The 17,578-nt window shown below is 51.1% G+C and overlaps 1 protein-coding gene across 1 annotated transcript; it reads left to right on the forward strand.

The window, feature by feature from the left end:
• The first annotated feature begins 1,868 nt into the window (after nt 1-1,868).
• Nucleotides 1,869-17,049, forward strand: ACVR1C (activin A receptor type 1C). Its single transcript, XM_039698685.1, has 7 exons — nt 1,869-2,167; nt 10,180-10,410; nt 10,796-10,963; nt 11,688-11,844; nt 12,101-12,225; nt 12,337-12,467; nt 13,238-17,049. The coding sequence occupies exons 1-7, from the start codon at nt 2,014-2,016 to the stop codon at nt 13,361-13,363; spliced, it is 1,092 nt and encodes a 363-aa protein (XP_039554619.1). The 5' UTR covers nt 1,869-2,013; the 3' UTR covers nt 13,364-17,049.
• Nucleotides 17,050-17,578: the final 529 nt, after the last annotated feature.

A 17,578-nucleotide genomic window follows, 5' to 3' on the forward strand; every position in this document is an offset into this window, starting at 1 on the left:
CAATCCCCTTTCCCTGTTAGCAAAGGGTTCTGGATGGACACGAATGCTCTTGAGAGCAGGGTCAGGGATTTGTACCTGGTTTGTGATTTCTATCAATTTTTCTGCATGAGAAGTCAGCCAGCAGCACAGCAGGTATCTGAGGAACCCGAGGCTTCTGCTTCTGTAGAATTATGTTTAAAAGCGGTCTCTGAAACGTCCATTTTTCTGCATGAGGAGTCAGCCAGCAGCACAGCAGGAACCCGAGGCTTCTGCTTCTGTAGAATTATGTTTAAAAGCGGTCTCTGAAACTCTTCTGTGAGGAAAGTGTCCTGCCTTTCCCACAGCTCCAGCTCTGATCTTGTCTGAACAGCTTCAGCTGCAGTTTTCCATGTTCCCCGAGGTGAGGGCAGGATTTGGTGGTGCAGAGCCCTTGTGCTTGTGGCAGTGGCTCTCTCAGCGTGGTCAGGGTGAGGGTACAGAGCTCCCCAACCACCCTCAACTCACCCCGTGTTTGAGGGGCTCAGAGGGGCCCCTGGGGCTGCTCGGGATGTGCAGGGGCAGTTTTGGTCCCAAGTAATCTGCAAGTACAGAGCATGGTCAAACCTGTCAGTTATCCACTGCAGATGACGTAATAAAAATAATTTTCCATTTTATTTTTAGACTGTGAGAAAGGGAGAAAAACACCATAATGACGTGTCTAAAGCCCCGAAGACACTTGCAACAATCTTAGACTCATTTCCTCAATAATGCTTTTATTTTGCAGTTTTGGTGATGATGTGTCTGTTTTCCTCCTGCTAGATCTCTAATTTATTTGGGTGTGATGAGTCCTTCTGCTGGCAGCAGTTCTAGGTAATGTCTTTAAGGGGAGATTTGGCTGCTGTGCTGTGTGTGATGGATGTGCCTGCTCCTGTGCCGAGGAGCAGCTCCTGGCACAGCCCCCCAGCACAGACACCATGCCAGGGAAGTTTGTCGTGGGCCCGAGCTGAAGATGATGAACACTCCCAGCTGTCATTTCAGAAGGGTGGCACAGGATGGGGATTGTTGTGAGGGAAGCAAGGAGTGACAAAGAAACAGAAATCAGATTTGTGCTGACGCCTGTCAGGAGTTCTGTGCTCCTCTGGGGACTCTGGGATTGCAGAGTCATGGAATTGTTTACGCTGGAAAACCCCTCCAAGATCTTTGAGCCCAGCTGTGCCCCCAGCACTGGCAAACCTACCACTAACCCATGTTTTACTTTTCAATTCTCTCTTATCCTTAGATAAAATAAAACCCCTCTCCCCACAATTCCAAAAGAAACAGAAAGATTTATGGCTGAAATTATTGTCCCGAGTAGAGCAGGGCTCAGTCTTGCAGAGTTGGAGCTGGCCCAGAAAGGGTAGCCTGGACAAGGTGCCTCATCTCAGCAGGCACGGGGAGGAGTCTGTCACTGTGCCCATGTGTGTGTGACCTGGCTCGGGCTGTCACCAGCCAGCTCTGTGCTGTGTGTGTGTGACCTGGCTTGGGCTGTCACCAGCCCTGGGGTGGCTGCTGTGGGCAGGTGACAGGACAGGCAGGGGGTGCCGTGGTTTTGGGAGCCACCCTGCAGGGGAACTGCTTTTTGGGGTGGCCAGTCTTCACCACAAAAGACAGATGACGTCTATAAAATCCCCTGGGACCGAGATTTAGACATTGTCAGGTGTGGATGCTGAGGACCCGTGCTGCCGGGGTGTCCAGCTCCCCGCTGCGGCCCAGCGCCCCATTGCCAGCACCGGCCGTGCAGAGCTCGCAGGGGTGCCCTGTGGATGCTGGGGACCCGTGCTGCCGGGGTGTCCTGGCACCGGCTCCCCGCTGTGGCCCAGCGCCCCATTGCCAGCACCGGCCGTGCAGAGCTCGCAGGGGTGCCCCTGGCCAGCCAGCCAGCACGGCGTGCAGGGCTGGCGTGCCAGGCCTTGTCCCACAGCTGTGCCCCGCTTTGCAGGCCTGCAGTGCGTGTGCCAGCTGTGCGAGCACACCAACTTCACCTGCCAGACGGAGGGCGCCTGCTGGGCCTCGGTGATGCTGACCAACGGGCGCGAGGAGGTGGTCAAGTCCTGCGTGTCCCTGCCCGAGCTCCACGCCCAGGTCTTCTGCCACAGCTCCAAGAACATCACCAAGACCGAGTGCTGCTACACCGACTTCTGCAACAACATCACGCTGCGCCTGCCGCTCGGTGAGTGCCGGGGCGCGGGGCGGCCTGTCCAGGGGCTCGGGGCTGGGCACACTGAGGGCCTGTCCTGGCCTCTTCCAGAGAGAAAAAGGCAAACTGCAGCCTGTCCAGGGCCTCGGGGCTGGGCACGCTGAGGGCCTGTCCTGGCCTCTTCCAGACAGCAAAAGGCAAAGTGCAGCCTGTCCAGGGGCTCGGGGCTGGGCGTGCTGAGGGATGTATCCCAGCCTGTTCCAGATGGAAAACGGCAAACTGCAGCCTGTCCAGGGGCTCGGGCTGGCTGGGCATGCTGAGGGATGTATCCCAGCCTGTTCCAGATGGAAAACGGCAAACTGCAGCCTGTCCAGGGGCTCGGGCTGGCTGGGTGTGCTGAGGGCTGTATCCCAGCCTGTTCCAACAGCAAAAGGCAAAGTGCAGCTCTGCCTGCAGGAGAGGGAAGTTCTTGCCTTTCCAAGGGTACCCCCACGGCTGCCCTCGATGCCCACAGGTTTTCTGGGGCAGGGCAGTGGGGGACCCCAAGGCAGTGCAGGGACCCCTTTGGCCGAGGCAGGTTCAGCAGTCTGAGCTGGGGTGGCCGTGGGGGACGTGAGCAGCCTGTGAGGCAGCTGGTCTGCGGTGTCACCGGGTGCCACCGAGTCCTGCTCAGCAGGGAGGGGAGGCTGTGAGATTCCTGGTCCTAGAGAGGGAGGAAAAAGGCTGGCACTCCCAGGAGCGCTGTGTCACCCAGCTGGTGCAGTGTGTGAGTCTGCCAGGCTCAAACTTGTGTAACAAAGTTGATCTGGTGCTTTCTAAAAAGAAATATTTATACTATTTTTAGCATAATTTTAGGTTTTTTTTCTTTCCAAGATTTGGAAAGAAATGCCAATTTTTGTGTTAATTCCAGACTTTTTTTAAAAAAAGGTGTAAAATACACTATTTTATCAGATAATACCTTTTTATATACTTACAGTAATGAGATATGTTGCAGGTAAGAAAGATGCAAATTAACATACAATTAAAAATTATAGCTTGAATTTAAGAAGCTATCATGTAGCTCTTAATGGAATTGGAAAGGCTGTTGCTGGGCAGACCATGGGGGAGCTGCTGTGGGAGCCTTGGGCACTGTCACCTCCTGCTGAACCCTGGTACCAGCCTCACCTGTGCTGTGGGGCAGGAATCAGGATTATTTAATTGGTGCTGAGGATAATTTGTGTGATGCTTGTATCCCCACAGATGACTGGGGATACAAGCATCATCAAGTCACCCTAGGACATTGTTTTTCTTTCAGCTGACCACAGAAGGGACACACAAATTGTGGTTGTGCTCTAGAAATAAAGTGCCATGGTGGTTTCTCCAAGCTGGGAAGAAAGCTGCTATTTCTAGAGGAGCAGCAGAGGCACATCTGCTATTCCAGCACTTGAGCTGGGACTTGCAAAATCTCTGGTTTCATATTTCAGTTCCCAAAAAAAAGGACTGAATTCCTGCCCCGAGCCCTTTGCTCTAAAGGTTCAGGGGAACTGGTGTCAGTGGGAACTGTATCAGTGCAATGAGGTTTCTGTGCTGGCCTTGCCCCACAGCCCTTCCTCACATGGCTCATGCTGCCAAGAAGGGGCGTGGGGACGGCTCGGGGGCCAGCCCCTTGTCCCAGACATCTGACAAGGGGCACCTGGGACAGACACCTGCGTAGGGAAGGTCTGTTGTGCCTTGTCTGTATCACCTGTCATCCATCTATCTATCTATCTATCTATCTATCTATCTATCTATCTATCTATCTATCTGTCTGTCTGTCTATCTATCTATCCATCTATCCATCATCTATCTATATCTATCTATCAATCATCTATCCATCTATCTATCTATCCATCCATATCCATCCATATCCATCCATATCCATCAATCATCCATCAATTATCTATCTATCCATCTATCTATCTATCTATATCTATATATCTATCTGTCTATCATCTAACTATATCTATCTACCTATCTATCCATATCCATCAATCATCCATCAATTATCTATCTATCCATCTATCTATCCATCATCTATCTATATGTATCTATCAATCATCTATCCATCTATCTATCTATCTATCTATCTATCTATCTATCTATCTATCTATCTATCTATCTATCTATCTATCTATCTATCTATCTATCTATCTATCTATCTATCTATCTATCTATCTATCCATATCCATCAATTATCCATCAATCATCTGTCTATCTGTCTGTCTATCTATCCATCTATATCTATCTATCTATCCATCTACCTACCTATAATTATAACTATCTCTGTCTCTCTATTTCTGTCTATTTCTATGTCTATCTCTATTTTCTATATAAATCTCCTTATATATGTACCTACCTTTGTGTGTGTATATATATATATATTTCTACCTTTGTGTGTATATACATATATATATTTCTTTATGTATATACATATATGTATGTCTGCCCACGTACCTGCTGACCTGTCTATCTCCATTAAGCAGACTCTAGTTTAAAAGTGGAGCATGTGGCCATGAGCAGCTTGCCTTTAGGCAGGAGTGACTCTCCAGCAGGAGAAACCCTGGGAAGGTCCAGCAGGGTGGCCAGCCCTGCCGGGGAGGCAGGACCTCAGCGTCCTTCTGGGACACAAACCCAGCCTCAGCTCCTGTCCGTGGAGCTGGCCTGCCCAGCTCAAAGGCTGGATGGGGCTGGGAGCAGCCTGCACTGATGGGAAGTGTCCCTGCCCACGGCAGAGCTTGGAAACAGCTGAGTTTCAGCTTCCTCCCAACCCAAACCGCTGTGGGATCCCGTGACTGTAATTAGCAGAGTTCTGTGTTGTAGAGGAGTTCCTGAGAGCAGCAGAGGATCTCTGAGGGCAGAGGGCAGTGTGTGCTTGGTGCTTGAATTGCCCTGGCAGAGCTGCAGGTGGCAATGCCTGCCCTGGCAGCACAGGGCTTGGGCTGGGGCCTTGGGTGACAGGAGATGACGTTTCCCTTGGGGTTTTTTTCTTTCCTTGGTTTCTTTTTTTACAATGTCTGAAAATCTTTAAGGATGGATTAAACCTGGATCTCTGCTTTTACATCCTGCTTCTTGTGGGCAGGGATTTCATTGTGGCATATTGCATTAGCAGGGGAAAATGTTGGAGTGCAGGATGAGTTTGCAGTAACTGGTTTTTTTCTGTGTCACCCTGGATTCCTTTCCAGGTTTTTGCTGGTTTAACTGGGGTGCTTTCTGCCCCAGCAGGTGACTTGAGATGTGCTTCTCCTGTCACAGTGGGGCTGCAGAAAACCCCTTGAGGAGCCTCCCCATGATAAATCACCCCTTGTACATCCCTCATTCTTGTTCTCTCTGCAGAGCTCACCACCGTGCCCTCAGCATGGAACAGGCTGCCTGCAGTAGTTGCTAATCAGACCTTGATTTTTCCAGCTGTAGATTTGTGTCTTACAGGATTTTTGGGCCATATTTGAGATCTGGGAGACAGAGTTTGTGATCTCTGCCTCCCCCACAATGGTGAGTGGAGTCTATATTCATGGTGGAAGCTGGAGAAAATTTTAGACTCTAGCCCAAACTATATTTTTAAAGTAGTTTTAAGTATTCTGTAGAGCTGACTAGAGCCTCCCCATTAATAGCACGCAATAGATTTTCTTACTACATTGGAAAGAATATGTAATTTTGCCCACTGAGTAGCCTGGGAACACACACAGTTCGGGGCTTTTGGAAGCCTTGCAGTGGAAGCTTTACAGTGTCAGAAGCAAATGCTGTGTGTGAGAGTGTCTTTTCCATCAGAGGGAAAAAATAATTTATTTCTTTTGCTGCCTGCAAGTACTATTTTGTTTACAGAAGCTGGACCATAAGTGCAGTGCGTTGTGAAACTGCTGAGCACTGCCAGAGGTGCTGCTTTGGGGCACACATGGCAGCGTCTCAGCCCCACTCCTGTTAGTCAGGCAGCGAACAGAGCTTTGGGTGCTGCTGTGCTGTATTGCACAGCAGTGCAGGGGTGCTGTATTGCACAGCAGTGCAGGGGTGCAGGTGTGCTGTATTGCACAGCAGTGCAGGAGTGCTGTATTGCACAGCAGTGCAGGGGTGCTGTATTGCACAGCAGTGCAGGAGTGCTGTGTTGCACAGCAGTGCAGGAGTGCTGTGTTGCACAGCAGTGCAGGGGTGCTGCATTGCACAGTGCAGGCGTGCTGGTGCTGGCCGTGCAGCACCCTCAGCTGCTGCTGGAGCTCTGGCCGTGCTGCCAGGGCAGGGAATGCAGGTCAGTGCTGGAGCAGGGATCTCCACTGAGCCTGGGCCAGTCTGGGAGCGTGCCCTGCCCAGGCCCTTCCCAACAGAGCAGTTCTCGCTGCTCAAACCTCCTGATGGTTTTCCTCGTTACTGTTTTTGTTACTGCGGTGGCCCAAGAACAAGAAACTTCGATTTTGTTCGTGTCACGTTGTTTTTCAGCAGCTGGTGGGAAGAAATGACGTGGTGTGGTCAGCGTCTCCCGCAGGGAGGAATGAACCTCATTCCCACCCGGAATGAGGCTGCAAGCCCTGCGGGGAGGAGGCTGCTTGCATGGCACAGGGGAAGTGCTGAACAGCCCGGGGACAGCTCATGCCCTGTGCTCTGTACCCGCTGTGAACCCGTCCCCTGGCTGGCACAGAGCCAGTCCTGTCCTGCAGTGTCCCCTCCACAGAGCCAGTCCCACTGTCCTGCTGTCCTGCACAGTGCCAGTCCTGTCCTGCAGTGTCCCCTGCACAGAGCCAGTCCTGCTGTCCTGCACAGAGCCAGTCCTGTCCTGCAGTGTCCCCTGCACAGAGCCAGTCCTGCTGTCCCCTGCACAGAGCCAGTCCTGTCCTGCAGTGTCCCCTGCACAGAGCCAGTCCTGTCCTGCAGTGTCCCCTGCACAGAGCCTGTCCTGTCCTGCAGTGTCCGTGTCCCCTGCACAGTCTGGGCTGGCAGGGTGGTTCAGTGAGGTGCCAGAGCTCCTGGGGTGGGGGATCTCTGTGCTGTACTCCCTCCCTGTTTCACGGAAACCTCAGCCCTGTGGAAACAGAATGAAAAGTGTTTAGGAAATCCTGGGATGTCAGTTAACAAGCAGCAGTTCCAAGGAGGAATCCTGCTCATAAATCCTCTTACAAACCCTCTGGGTCACCCTGGAGCAGCCTCTTGAAGTCATCAAAGGAAAAACCTGTGAACAAAATGTACCAGCTTTGTGTTCAGGAGGGCTGGAGTTGTGCTGGTGAACAGACATGTGGTATTGACTGCAGGAAGGGAGCCGTGGGTGCTGAGCCTGTTTGCTGCTGCCTTTGAGACCCCACATAACTCCAGGTTATGGTGTGCTTGAGGCCCAGCTTCGCCCTGAAGGGAAGGACTGACCTGGCACGGGGTGGAGTTTGTGATTTTTACATCTTCTGCAGCCCTGAGATCTTGTTTGTACTCATGGTTCTGAGTGTTGAGGTTTCTTTTATGGGTCGTATTCCTGGTTTGTTTTATTTGGGGGGAAAGTGCTGGTTTATTTTTATTTTAAACTTATTTCACATTTTGGGGACATGAAAAGAATCATGTTGGTGTTCCTGTGCAAGTGAATCCCTCAGCAGTGCCTTTCTAGAGCTTCTTGATACAGAGCTCCTTGGGTGCTGGTCAGAATGCTGGCCTGAGACCAAGCTCCCTGCTCAGAAGGCGCGTGGGGGAAAGGCTCTGCACTTGCAGCCACGAGGGTCTGTTCTGTCTGCTCTGTCTCCTGGCCAGGACAACAGTGGGGAAGCATCGAGTGGAGGAAAGGAGACTCAGGGTGCCCTCATCACTGTGCACAGCTCCTGAAAGGTGCCTGTGCTCAGCTGGGGCTGGGCTCTGTCTCCAGGCAGCACAGATAGAACCAGAGCACACAGCCTCAACCGCACCAAGGGAAATTTAGGTTGGATATCAGGAAAAAGTGTTTTACAGAAAGGGTGATGAAGTTCTGGAATGTTCTGCCTGGGGAGGTGGTGGAGTCACCATCCCTGGGTGTGTTTAACAAAGCCTGGATGTGGCACTGCGTGCCGGGGTTTAGTTGAGCTGTTGGGGCTGGGTGGGACTCCATGATCTTGGAGGTCTCTTCCAACCTGGGAATTGTGTGATTCTGTGATTGTCTGTGATTGTCTGTGATTGTCTGTGAATCTATGATTCTGTGTGATTCTGTGATTGTGTGATTCTGTGTGAACCTCTTTCAGTGATTCTGTGTGATTCTGTGTGATCCTGCGTGAATCTGAGTGATTCTGTGAATCTGATTGTGTGATTCTGAAATTGTGTGCTTCTGTGATGCTGTGTGAATTTGTGATTCTGTGATTGTGTGAATCTGTGACTGTGTGATCCTGTGGAACTGTGGTGACCGCTGCTGTGTGCAGCTGTGCAGCCAGCCAGTCGCTGTGACCCCAGTGTCACGGCTCTCCCGTGTCCCTGTCCCCGCTGTCACACCTCTCCGTGTCACCCCGCTGTCATGGCTCTGTGTGTGTGTCTGCCCCTGTCCCCGCTGTCACAGCTCTCCGTGTCACCCCGCTGTCACGGCTCTGTGTGTGTGTCCCTGTACCCCAGTGTCACGGCTCTGTGTGTGTGTGTGCCCCTGTCCCGCGTGGAGGAGCCGCCGTGCGAGCCCGGCCTGGCGGGCCCCGGCAAGACGCTGCGGGACCTCATCCACGACATGACCACCTCGGGCTCCGGCTCCGGTAGGTGCGGGCTCTGCGCCGCGGGCTCGGCCCGCGGGGCTTCGGGTGCTCCTCCTGTGCCAAAGCACAGAAATGCAGCTCCCTCTTGGAAGGGGGGCGCTACAAAGGGAATCAGAAATCAGAACCAGGGGTGAAACCAGCGCTGCCGGCCGATGCAGCGTGGCAGATAATGGAAGGTGCTGAGCTCACCTGAGCGGCTCAGGAAGCTGCTTCCGAACTGGTTTTTGTGTTTCAGAGCACAATAGTGTTCCTCCAAATTCTTGTTTGGAGCAGAACATTCATCTTTTTAGCATTTTCCCCATTTCGGTTATCTTGCCTACTGTGACGCCTCCATTGCTATTGAGAACTTGTTAAACCAAAGAAACCTAAAAATGAGGTGGGAATTCACAAATTCCTCATTTGACTAGTGACACGTCTGGGATGTACAGCCCAACCTTTCCTAACTAGAACTTTTATTGAAAACTATGCAAACTATGCTTGCTTTTATTTGTAAGTGAAAAACGTACAAATGGTGCCTAATTTAATTTACTTCCATGAGCTGCATACCTCTGAGGATTAAGTTGTTGTTCTTCCCTAATGCCTTTTCACGGCTCTACTGAGCAGACTTTGGCTTTATTTATGCTGAAGTTTTTAACTGTTCCCAGCCATCCCTGAGCCAGAAACAGGGCTGGACTTGAGCAGAGCCAGAGCCCCATGCACTGGCATGATTTGCTCTGATTTCAGACAAAATCAAGGTTGCAGTTATTAAAATAAGAAAGAAAGAAAGAAAGAAAGAAAGAAAGAAAGAAAGAAAGAAAGAAAGAAAGAGAAAGGAATAATTCCTTAAGTATCCAACAAAGACAGAATCCAATCAAACTAGGTGGGGTTTGTGGCTGGCAAAGCACAGTGGAACTGCTATAATAATAATAATAATAATTTCCTTCTATTAAATTATAATAATAACCCAGTTCGATAATAATTATTAATCGTTAATCGTTAATTGTTAATAGTTAATCATTATTATTAATTATTAAGTATTAATTATTATAACAGTTAATTTCTTTTAATTGTAATAATTTATATTTATTTTCAAAAATAGCAGCCAGAGTAAAGCAACTGACTGCAGGACAGCTGCAGACTGTATCAAACCAAACGGAGTAGTTCAGGCCAAATTTTTACTGTGGTTTTAAAAAGTTTTTTCTATGTACAGACACTGAGAAGTAACATCAAAGAGTCTGACTGGAGGAGATTGGGTGGGAGAGGATTTTCCCCTGGCAGTGTGGGGAAGCAAAGCCATGAGTGCAGCTGGCTGGGAGAGGGCGGTGCTGGGGTTTGAAGGCCAGCTGAGCCATTTCACAGGCACCTGCCTCTCTTCTTCTCCAGGTCTGCCTCTGCTGGTCCAGAGAACCATCGCCAGGACGATTGTGCTGCAGGAAATCGTGGGGAAAGGGCGGTTTGGCGAGGTCTGGCACGGGAAGTGGTGCGGGGAGGACGTGGCTGTGAAAATCTTCTCCTCCAGGGACGAGCGGTCGTGGTTCCGCGAGGCGGAGATTTACCAGACCGTCATGCTGAGGCACGAGAACATCCTGGGCTTCATCGCTGCTGACAATAAGGGTGAGCACTGCCCTGGCTGCCCTCCTGCATGGCTCCCCCAGCCACGCGGCCTCTGCTTCTGCGCGCTGGCGCGGGCGGGCTGGGCTGTGGCTGGGCTCAGAGGGCCTGGAGTGCTTCCCAAAGGATGGCAAAGGCACTCACTGGGTGCTGAGTGTGTGTCCCAGCACAGCTTTCACTGCCCTCCACCTGAAACATGACCCGGGCTCCCTCCCGGGACACAGCTGGCACACCTCCTTGCTTGCATCCCAAAAGGGGAAGGCTTTCCCTAGCTACCATTTCGGCCCGGGCTCCCTCCCGGGACACGGCTGGCACACCTTGTTTGCATCCCAAAAGGGGAAGGCTTTCCCTAGCTACCATTTTTGACACTCCTGCTTCCTCTGGCTAGATAACGGGACGTGGACTCAGCTGTGGCTTGTCTCCGAGTACCACGAGCAGGGCTCGCTGTTCGACTACCTGAACAGGGGCACGGTGACAGTGGAGGGCATGGTCAGGCTGGCCCTGTCCGTGGCCAGCGGCCTGGCCCACCTCCACATGGAGATCGTTGGCACGCAAGGCAAGAGCTTCCCTCGCGCTTTCCCTTCGAGTGTTCAGTGCTCTCAAAATCGTTTGTGGGTGACGTGTGTGGTGTTGTGAAGTGTGCTCCAAACGGCTGACACCAGGGGGAACAGTGTGAGTGAGAGTGGTGCAGGGCAGACAGGGAAGAGGGACATTCCCTTCCCTCTTCCACTGTCTGCACTTCATCCATGCCTCTAAAGAGAATTCTACAGGGGCAGCTCTGTTAAAAGGGAGTGAGCACTACTGAAGGGAAAATTAGGAAAATTTCTTCATGGGAAGATTTGTCCAGCCCTGGCACAAGTTGCCCTGGGCAGTGGGGAGTAAAAACATGTGTGGATGTGGCACCTGGGGACATTGGTTACTGGTGGCCTTGTCAGTGCTGAGGAGTGGTGGGACTCGGTGGTCTTGGAGGGTTTTTCCAACCCAATCACTGAATGCAGTGATTCAGTAATTTTCTAAATGAATTTGGATGGTGAACTTCCAGTTTCTCTTTTTGTGTTTTATTCCTGAAAAAAAAGCCCTTAAAGTTTAAAACGCCCTTAAAGTTTTCTTTTGAAGTTAAGAACATTTAGCAGAGCTTTGCTTCGTTCAAAATAGGCTTGGATATTTCTGTAAGGTGCAGAAACAAAAGTGAATAAAACTGTTTCTACATCCTTGCTCCTGATATTAAAGTCCAAGCTGTTGTTGTCAAAATTGGAGACGGTTTCTCTTGCTGTGAACAGGGAAGCCGGCGATCGCACACCGGGACCTGAAATCCAAGAACATCCTGGTGAAGAGGAACGAGACCTGCGCCATCGCCGACCTGGGGCTGGCGGTGAAGCACGACTCGGTGCTGAACACCATCGACATCCCCCAGAACCCGCGCGTGGGCACCAGGAGGTGGGCCAGCTCCCGGGGCGGCCCCTCGCAGCCCTGTCCCCCTCGGCCGTGTCCCCTCTGCCCTGGCAGCGGGCAGGGGTGGCTGCACACCCTGCTGTGGGATGGAGCTCTCTGTGGGGCATGGTGTCACCCTGGTCACCCCCGTGCTCTGGGCTGGGCACAGCTGCCAGCACCACCAGGGTCACGGGGCACGTGGCAGCACAGCTGTGGCTTTTGTAGGAGCTGCCCCAGCAAACTGAGCCTGTGTGCCCCAAAGGTACATGGCCCCCGAGATCCTGGACGATGCGATGAACACGAACATCTTCGAGTCCTTCAAGCGCGCAGACATCTACTCCCTGGGGCTGGTGTACTGGGAGATAGCCCGGAGGTGCCCCGTTGGAGGTGAGCTTTGGCCTCTTCACCCAGTCCCACATGGGTTTGGGATGGAAGGAACATTAAATCCCTTCTCATTCCACCCCTGCCATGGGCACCTACGCAGTAAATCTTCCCCAGGAATCACTGAGGAATACCAGTTGCCTTACTACGACCTTGTGCCTTCTGATCCTTCGATAGAAGATATGAGAAGGGTTGTCTGTGAACAGAAGCTCAGACCAAGTATTCCAAACCAGTGGCAAAGCTGTGAGGTAAAAGCAATTTTCTAGTTTATTCTAGGTTTATTTTGTAAGGGTTTTTTTTCCTAGTTTTATTTTGTTATTTATATTTTCAAGTTTAAATTAAGACAGAACTTTTCAGTGAGAGATAGGGCACTCAATGCCCAGCTTCTCCTGAATTGAGAAGCTTCAGATGTCTAGCTGTCCTTCAGATCAATACAGAAAGAACTCTCTGCACCAAGTGCTCGATGTCTTAATTGATGCTGCTGCTGTTGTGTCACCGTTTCAGAGCACTGCACTTTATCTCCCCGTATTAAAACCGGAAAGCAGAGGGTGGTGGTTGTGTCTCTGGCTGTTGTCTGTCCCCCTGCAGACCCTATCTGTACCCTGGTCCCATTTCTATCCCCCAGCCCCTGTCTGTACCCCGGTCCTGTTCCTATCCCCCACACCCTGTTTGTACCCAGTCCTGTTTCTGCTCCCACATGCCCTGCCTCTGTTCCCAGCCCCTGTGCCCAGTGCCGTTTCCATCCCCCAGCCCCTGTCTGTGCCCACTCCCCTCTCTGTGCCCAGCCCCTGTGTGTGCCCAGCCCGTGTGTGTGCCCAGCCCGTGTGTGCCCAGCCCGTGTGCCCAGCCTGTGTGTGCCCAGCCTGTGTGTGCCCAGCCCCTGTCTGTCCCCAGCCTGTCTGTCCCCAGGCTGTGTGCCCAGCCCGTGTGCCCAGCCCCTGTGTGCCCAGCCCCTGTGTGCCCAGCCTGTGTGCCCAGCCCGTGTGCCCGGGCTGTGTGCAGGCTCCGTGTCGTGCAGGCGCTGCGGGTTTTGGGCCGGCTGATGCGGGAGTGCTGGCGCGCCAGCGGCGCCGCGCGTCTCACGGCGCTGCGCGTCAAGAAGACGATCTCGCAGCTCTGCGTGCCCGAGGACTGCAAGGCCTGACAGCCCGCGGGGCGAGAGGCGTCCCGCTGTCCGTCCCTCCACCTGTGACAGTATTTTTGTTTCTGGTCTACCTCAGAGGACGCGGTGCCCGAGGCAGAGCACCGAGCTCCGGTCCGGCCCTGGGACCAGGCAGCTCGGCACTCCCAGCCCGGGCTCGGCACAGCAAGTCCGTGACTTGCTCTGGCTTTTTTCGGTAAATCAGACACCGGTGAATGGCAGGAAGGAGCTTAAAGCATCATGACAGTGTAAAAATACCTTTTGCTGTTGTGCTTTTCATCCTTGTCAGACCCCAAACGTCCTGGAAGTGTCTGGTGTTGGTTAAAGCCTGTTTGTGAGACAAACCTCATGCTCTGTCCTCAAACCGAGTAAAAGACCAAATTAACCCAGCTTTTTACCTTTTAAAAAAATTTTATTTCAGGGATCTGAAAAGGGGTTGTCAGTAAATGCATTTTGAATGACTATGTTTCTAATGAACCAAGCAACTAGAAAATACAGAAATTCCACTAAGTGTGCACTCTGTGAGCAAAACCGAGTCAGTTCCCTATTAACATTTATTTTTATTGTCTCAATTTCACATGCAATATCATGGTTAAAATTTGAGTTGTTTTACTCTGTCTTTGGTTCATTGAACAGATCAATGAAGGGACAACTTTTCCTTTTAACAATTATTAGGAAAAATAATAGAGGCAACAATTTTCTGTTGGATGTGAAGGGATGGAACAAGAAAAATTCTACCTAAACTGAGAAAATATTTATTTTTAGCAACGTTTTTCCAATCACTGGCAGCATTTTTTTAGTGCCTTTTGATGTATGAGGGGGAAGCTTTAACAAAAGCCAATGCAGCTTGTTTACAGGTTTCCTACAGAATTCTGTAAGAGCACCAGGCTGGTGGTGAATATTTACATTTCTGACCAGGTCTCCATAATGTCACAAGCCAGCAACGTGAGTTGTTGTGTTAAAATTCAACAGTGTTCTGGCATTTTGTGAATTTTGGCCCACTCTGTGGCCCTCATATTTGAATATTGTGTTGGAGTATTTTTAATAGGCAAAATTATAAATTTCGTAGTCTTATGGTTCTTTACACGTTTCTAAATCCAGCCGGCCCATGGGAATTAATCCCAAAGACGTTTCCAGAACAGCAAAGCTTTGCAGAAATGTGATGTGGCCCCGCAGCTCCATGGCAGGAGCGTTTGGGGCAAATCTCCTCCCTGGAGCTGTTGTGGGGAGGAGCGTGCTAAACGTTCACGGAATGCAGCGGTCAGCGGTGCCATCCACGCTGCGGGCTCGGCTGCTGTGCTCACCCCCAGCTCGCTGTGGGTGCCTGCTGGCTGCCCTGGGTGGGCTTTGGGCAGTTTGCTGCTTGCAGAGCTCATGCTGCAGGGCTCGGAGCGCTGCTGCCAGCGCTGCTGCAGGGCAGCTTCTCACACAGAGCCAGGGCTGGCCTGGGCCCCCACGGCAGCTGGACGGGGCTTGGAGCAGCCTGGTGTCCCCGGCCAAGGCAGGGAGGGGAAACGAGATGAGCTTTCAGGTCTCTGCCGACCCAAACCATTCTGGGGTTCCATGATTCAGTTCTTGTGTGCTTCAACGGCATGAACTCCCCGTGGAGCTCAGTGGTGTGGCTTTGTGGGCTGTTTGAGGGGTGGTCTTGGCAGCTGCATGATCCACAGCCTGGTGCTGACTTGACTGTCAAAAACGTTTGCACAGCTAAGATCCAGCACCTGTTCTTGTGGTATGTACAAGAACATACTTATCTTAAAAAGGAAGAATCAAAGCTTTATTTTTTTAAGTAGGAAAAGAGTTTCAGTGTTCAGTCCCCCCCTGGAGTCTCTGAAAGTTGTTGACCAGCCCGGTAATTTGAACAAGACTCTGTTGGTGCCTGGCTGGGAAGTGTGGGTGGAGGATGCTCAGGCACAGCTACTCCTCACACAGCTCACAGCTCCAGCCCCAGAAGTGCTTTAACCTTTTCCCTGAACATATCTCTTGGCATCAGACATTATGGTCTGTTTGCCCTGGCTTTTCACCCAACTCAGTATTTTTGCTCTGGTTTTCTTTTCTCTTTTGTTGTTGAGAGATGCATGTACAATTTGATGAATTGGAGTTGAGCATAACTGAGCCAAGGGGCTGATGTTGTTGTATTGAGCTCTGAAATGTTTGTAAACTCTACACTCCTTCAGAAAAGCTCCAAAGAACCCTTGTTTTAGTGGCCTTTCCCCTCCATGTGGGTTTGTCCTGTTCTAATTTAAGTACAGAGGTTATGGCAAGACACTTCTGTGCAGTTTAGGGAGGCTTAGGTTTCCTCAGAGGTCACAGAGCTCCTGATAATTTTCACTTAAAGCAAAAGTTCTTAAGCTCATGAAAATTTTCAAGGTCAAGGATGCTCAAAACCTGTTACCACATTCAGCTTCTCTTAATTGATGCTTCTAACTGGGGGAAATTACCAATATTTTATAATTTGCTTCTAATAACAGTCTAAAGTTTAATCTAGGGATTATGCACTGAAAGGGAAAGTTAATTAATGTTTTCTGTAACACCTAATTTTTTTTTGTGTTACTTGAACTGCTGCCCTCACACACTCCTTTAGAAATTGTCTGTAATCTCCTCTGCACTTCCCTACTTTTATAATTTGCACTTAATCAAGCTCATTCCCTCACGTGACACTATGAAGAGTCCTACAATATTTTAGTAATTGCTGTGTCACTTCTTTGCTTGGTACTAGATTCAGGAATGACAAATGAATGAGTTTGGAAGTATGCCCAGTCCCTGCTGGGGGTCTGGGCTTTGGCAGGGCAAGTTCCTCCCAGCCCCGCAGCTCCTGTGCCAGGGTGGGCTCCAGGCGGCCCCTGGCTCACGGGAGGGAGCAGTTTGGGCTTTGCCTGGGGCAGTGTCACAGGACAGGGCCGGGGTGGCACGGGGGGTCACGGTGGGCACACTCTGGTCACCTCCTGAGGGTGCAGGGGGGACAGGCACAGCTCCGTGTGCTGGTGAGGGTGCGGCTCAAAGCCCCTGCTGTGGGTCACTGGGGTCTGTGACACTTGGGGTGTCCCTGGGGTGTTCCTGGGGTGCCCCCAGCAGCACTGCAAACGTGTCCCCTCCCCTGCCTTGGCTGTCTCTGTGATTCCAGGGACCATCCCCACAGGCTGTGGGACCCCAGCCCCCCAAAGCCTTCGGGAAAGATGTCCACGCTCTGCTCGAAGGGGCAGAGCAATATTTATGAATGTGCAGGGAATAAGCATTGAGGTACAATATATTTCTACAGAATATAAGAAATGTGCAATAAATTGTAACTTACACTGAATGTATTTTTGGCATAAATGGACCAGATGTGTTTTGAATGTAGCTACGACATTGTGTCTAAGCCTGCTGTGATTCTCAGTCCCTAAGATAAACGTGTCATGTTTTGTCAATCTACAAACCACTTCCTCAGTTGTCTGTTTTTAAAAGACGTGTGAGTATTTTATCTGGAACGCTGTAATATTTCTGGACTAAGTATAGCAGTGCAGTGCTAACTTCAACCCTCCTGTTGTGAAATATCTGATCTGTGTACACTGCAGAGTTATTTTTAAAACTATTGCTAAAGTTATTGCTTGATACTGCAGCTGCCTGGATGTAAATAATGGTTTAGCTGTTGTATTTTGTATGCGGATTTGGGGAAGACGTGGCAATTTTAATAAATTCAGCATACCTTGTGTTGCTGTGGCCTGGAGCTGTTCTTATGTTCATCGTGTGAGGGGAGAAGGGTTGAGCCTGTGTGAACCTGTGGATCCCTTCCCTCGTGGCTCTTGCACCCCAGCAGTGTGAGCTCCCCCCGAGATCCCTTCATACAGCACTCCCTGATCCTGCTCTTCCAGCCAGTGAGATTTTCAGTGGTGCAAACCTGAGCGGCACCAGCTCACCCTGAGCACTCACTTCTGGAGTGTGCATGCTTGAAAATTCCCCTGACACAGCCATAATCCGGGAATTTAAGTCAGACTTCATTTTAACTTGAGGCACGTCAAAATGAAATCTGCCATGCTGTGACCCAAGAGACTTCAGTGGCGTTTGAGGGATACGGTGAGGGGCTTTGTATTGCAGCAGTTACTGGCGGAGTCTCAGGTCCCTGCCCATCCCAGGGAGGTGTCCCTGTCCCGGCGCTGCCGTGGCCGGGCAGCCGGGGACGGACGGACCAGCAGCAGCAGCGGCGGCTCATCGCTGAGCCCCGCCTGCCATCCCCGGCTG

This window comes from Passer montanus, unplaced genomic scaffold, assembly GCF_014805655.1.
Source record: "Passer montanus isolate IOZ18808 unplaced genomic scaffold, ASM1480565v1 scaffold128, whole genome shotgun sequence".
NCBI classification, from domain to species: domain Eukaryota; kingdom Metazoa; phylum Chordata; class Aves; order Passeriformes; family Passeridae; genus Passer; species Passer montanus.

What these genes read in the sequence shown, in the direction of transcription:
- ACVR1C (XM_039698685.1), top strand. Translation starts at nt 2,014, where the DNA reads ATGCTGACCAACGGGCGCGAGGAGGTGGTCAAGTCCTGCGTGTCCCTG. An exon ending in CATCGCTGCTGACAATAAGG is followed by an intron (nt 10,411 to 10,795) that starts GTGAGCACTGCC and finishes TCCTCTGGCTAG; the next exon opens with ATAACGGGACGTGGACTCAG. An exon ending in CCGCGCGTGGGCACCAGGAG is followed by an intron (nt 11,845 to 12,100) that starts GTGGGCCAGCTC and finishes TGTGCCCCAAAG; the next exon opens with GTACATGGCCCCCGAGATCC.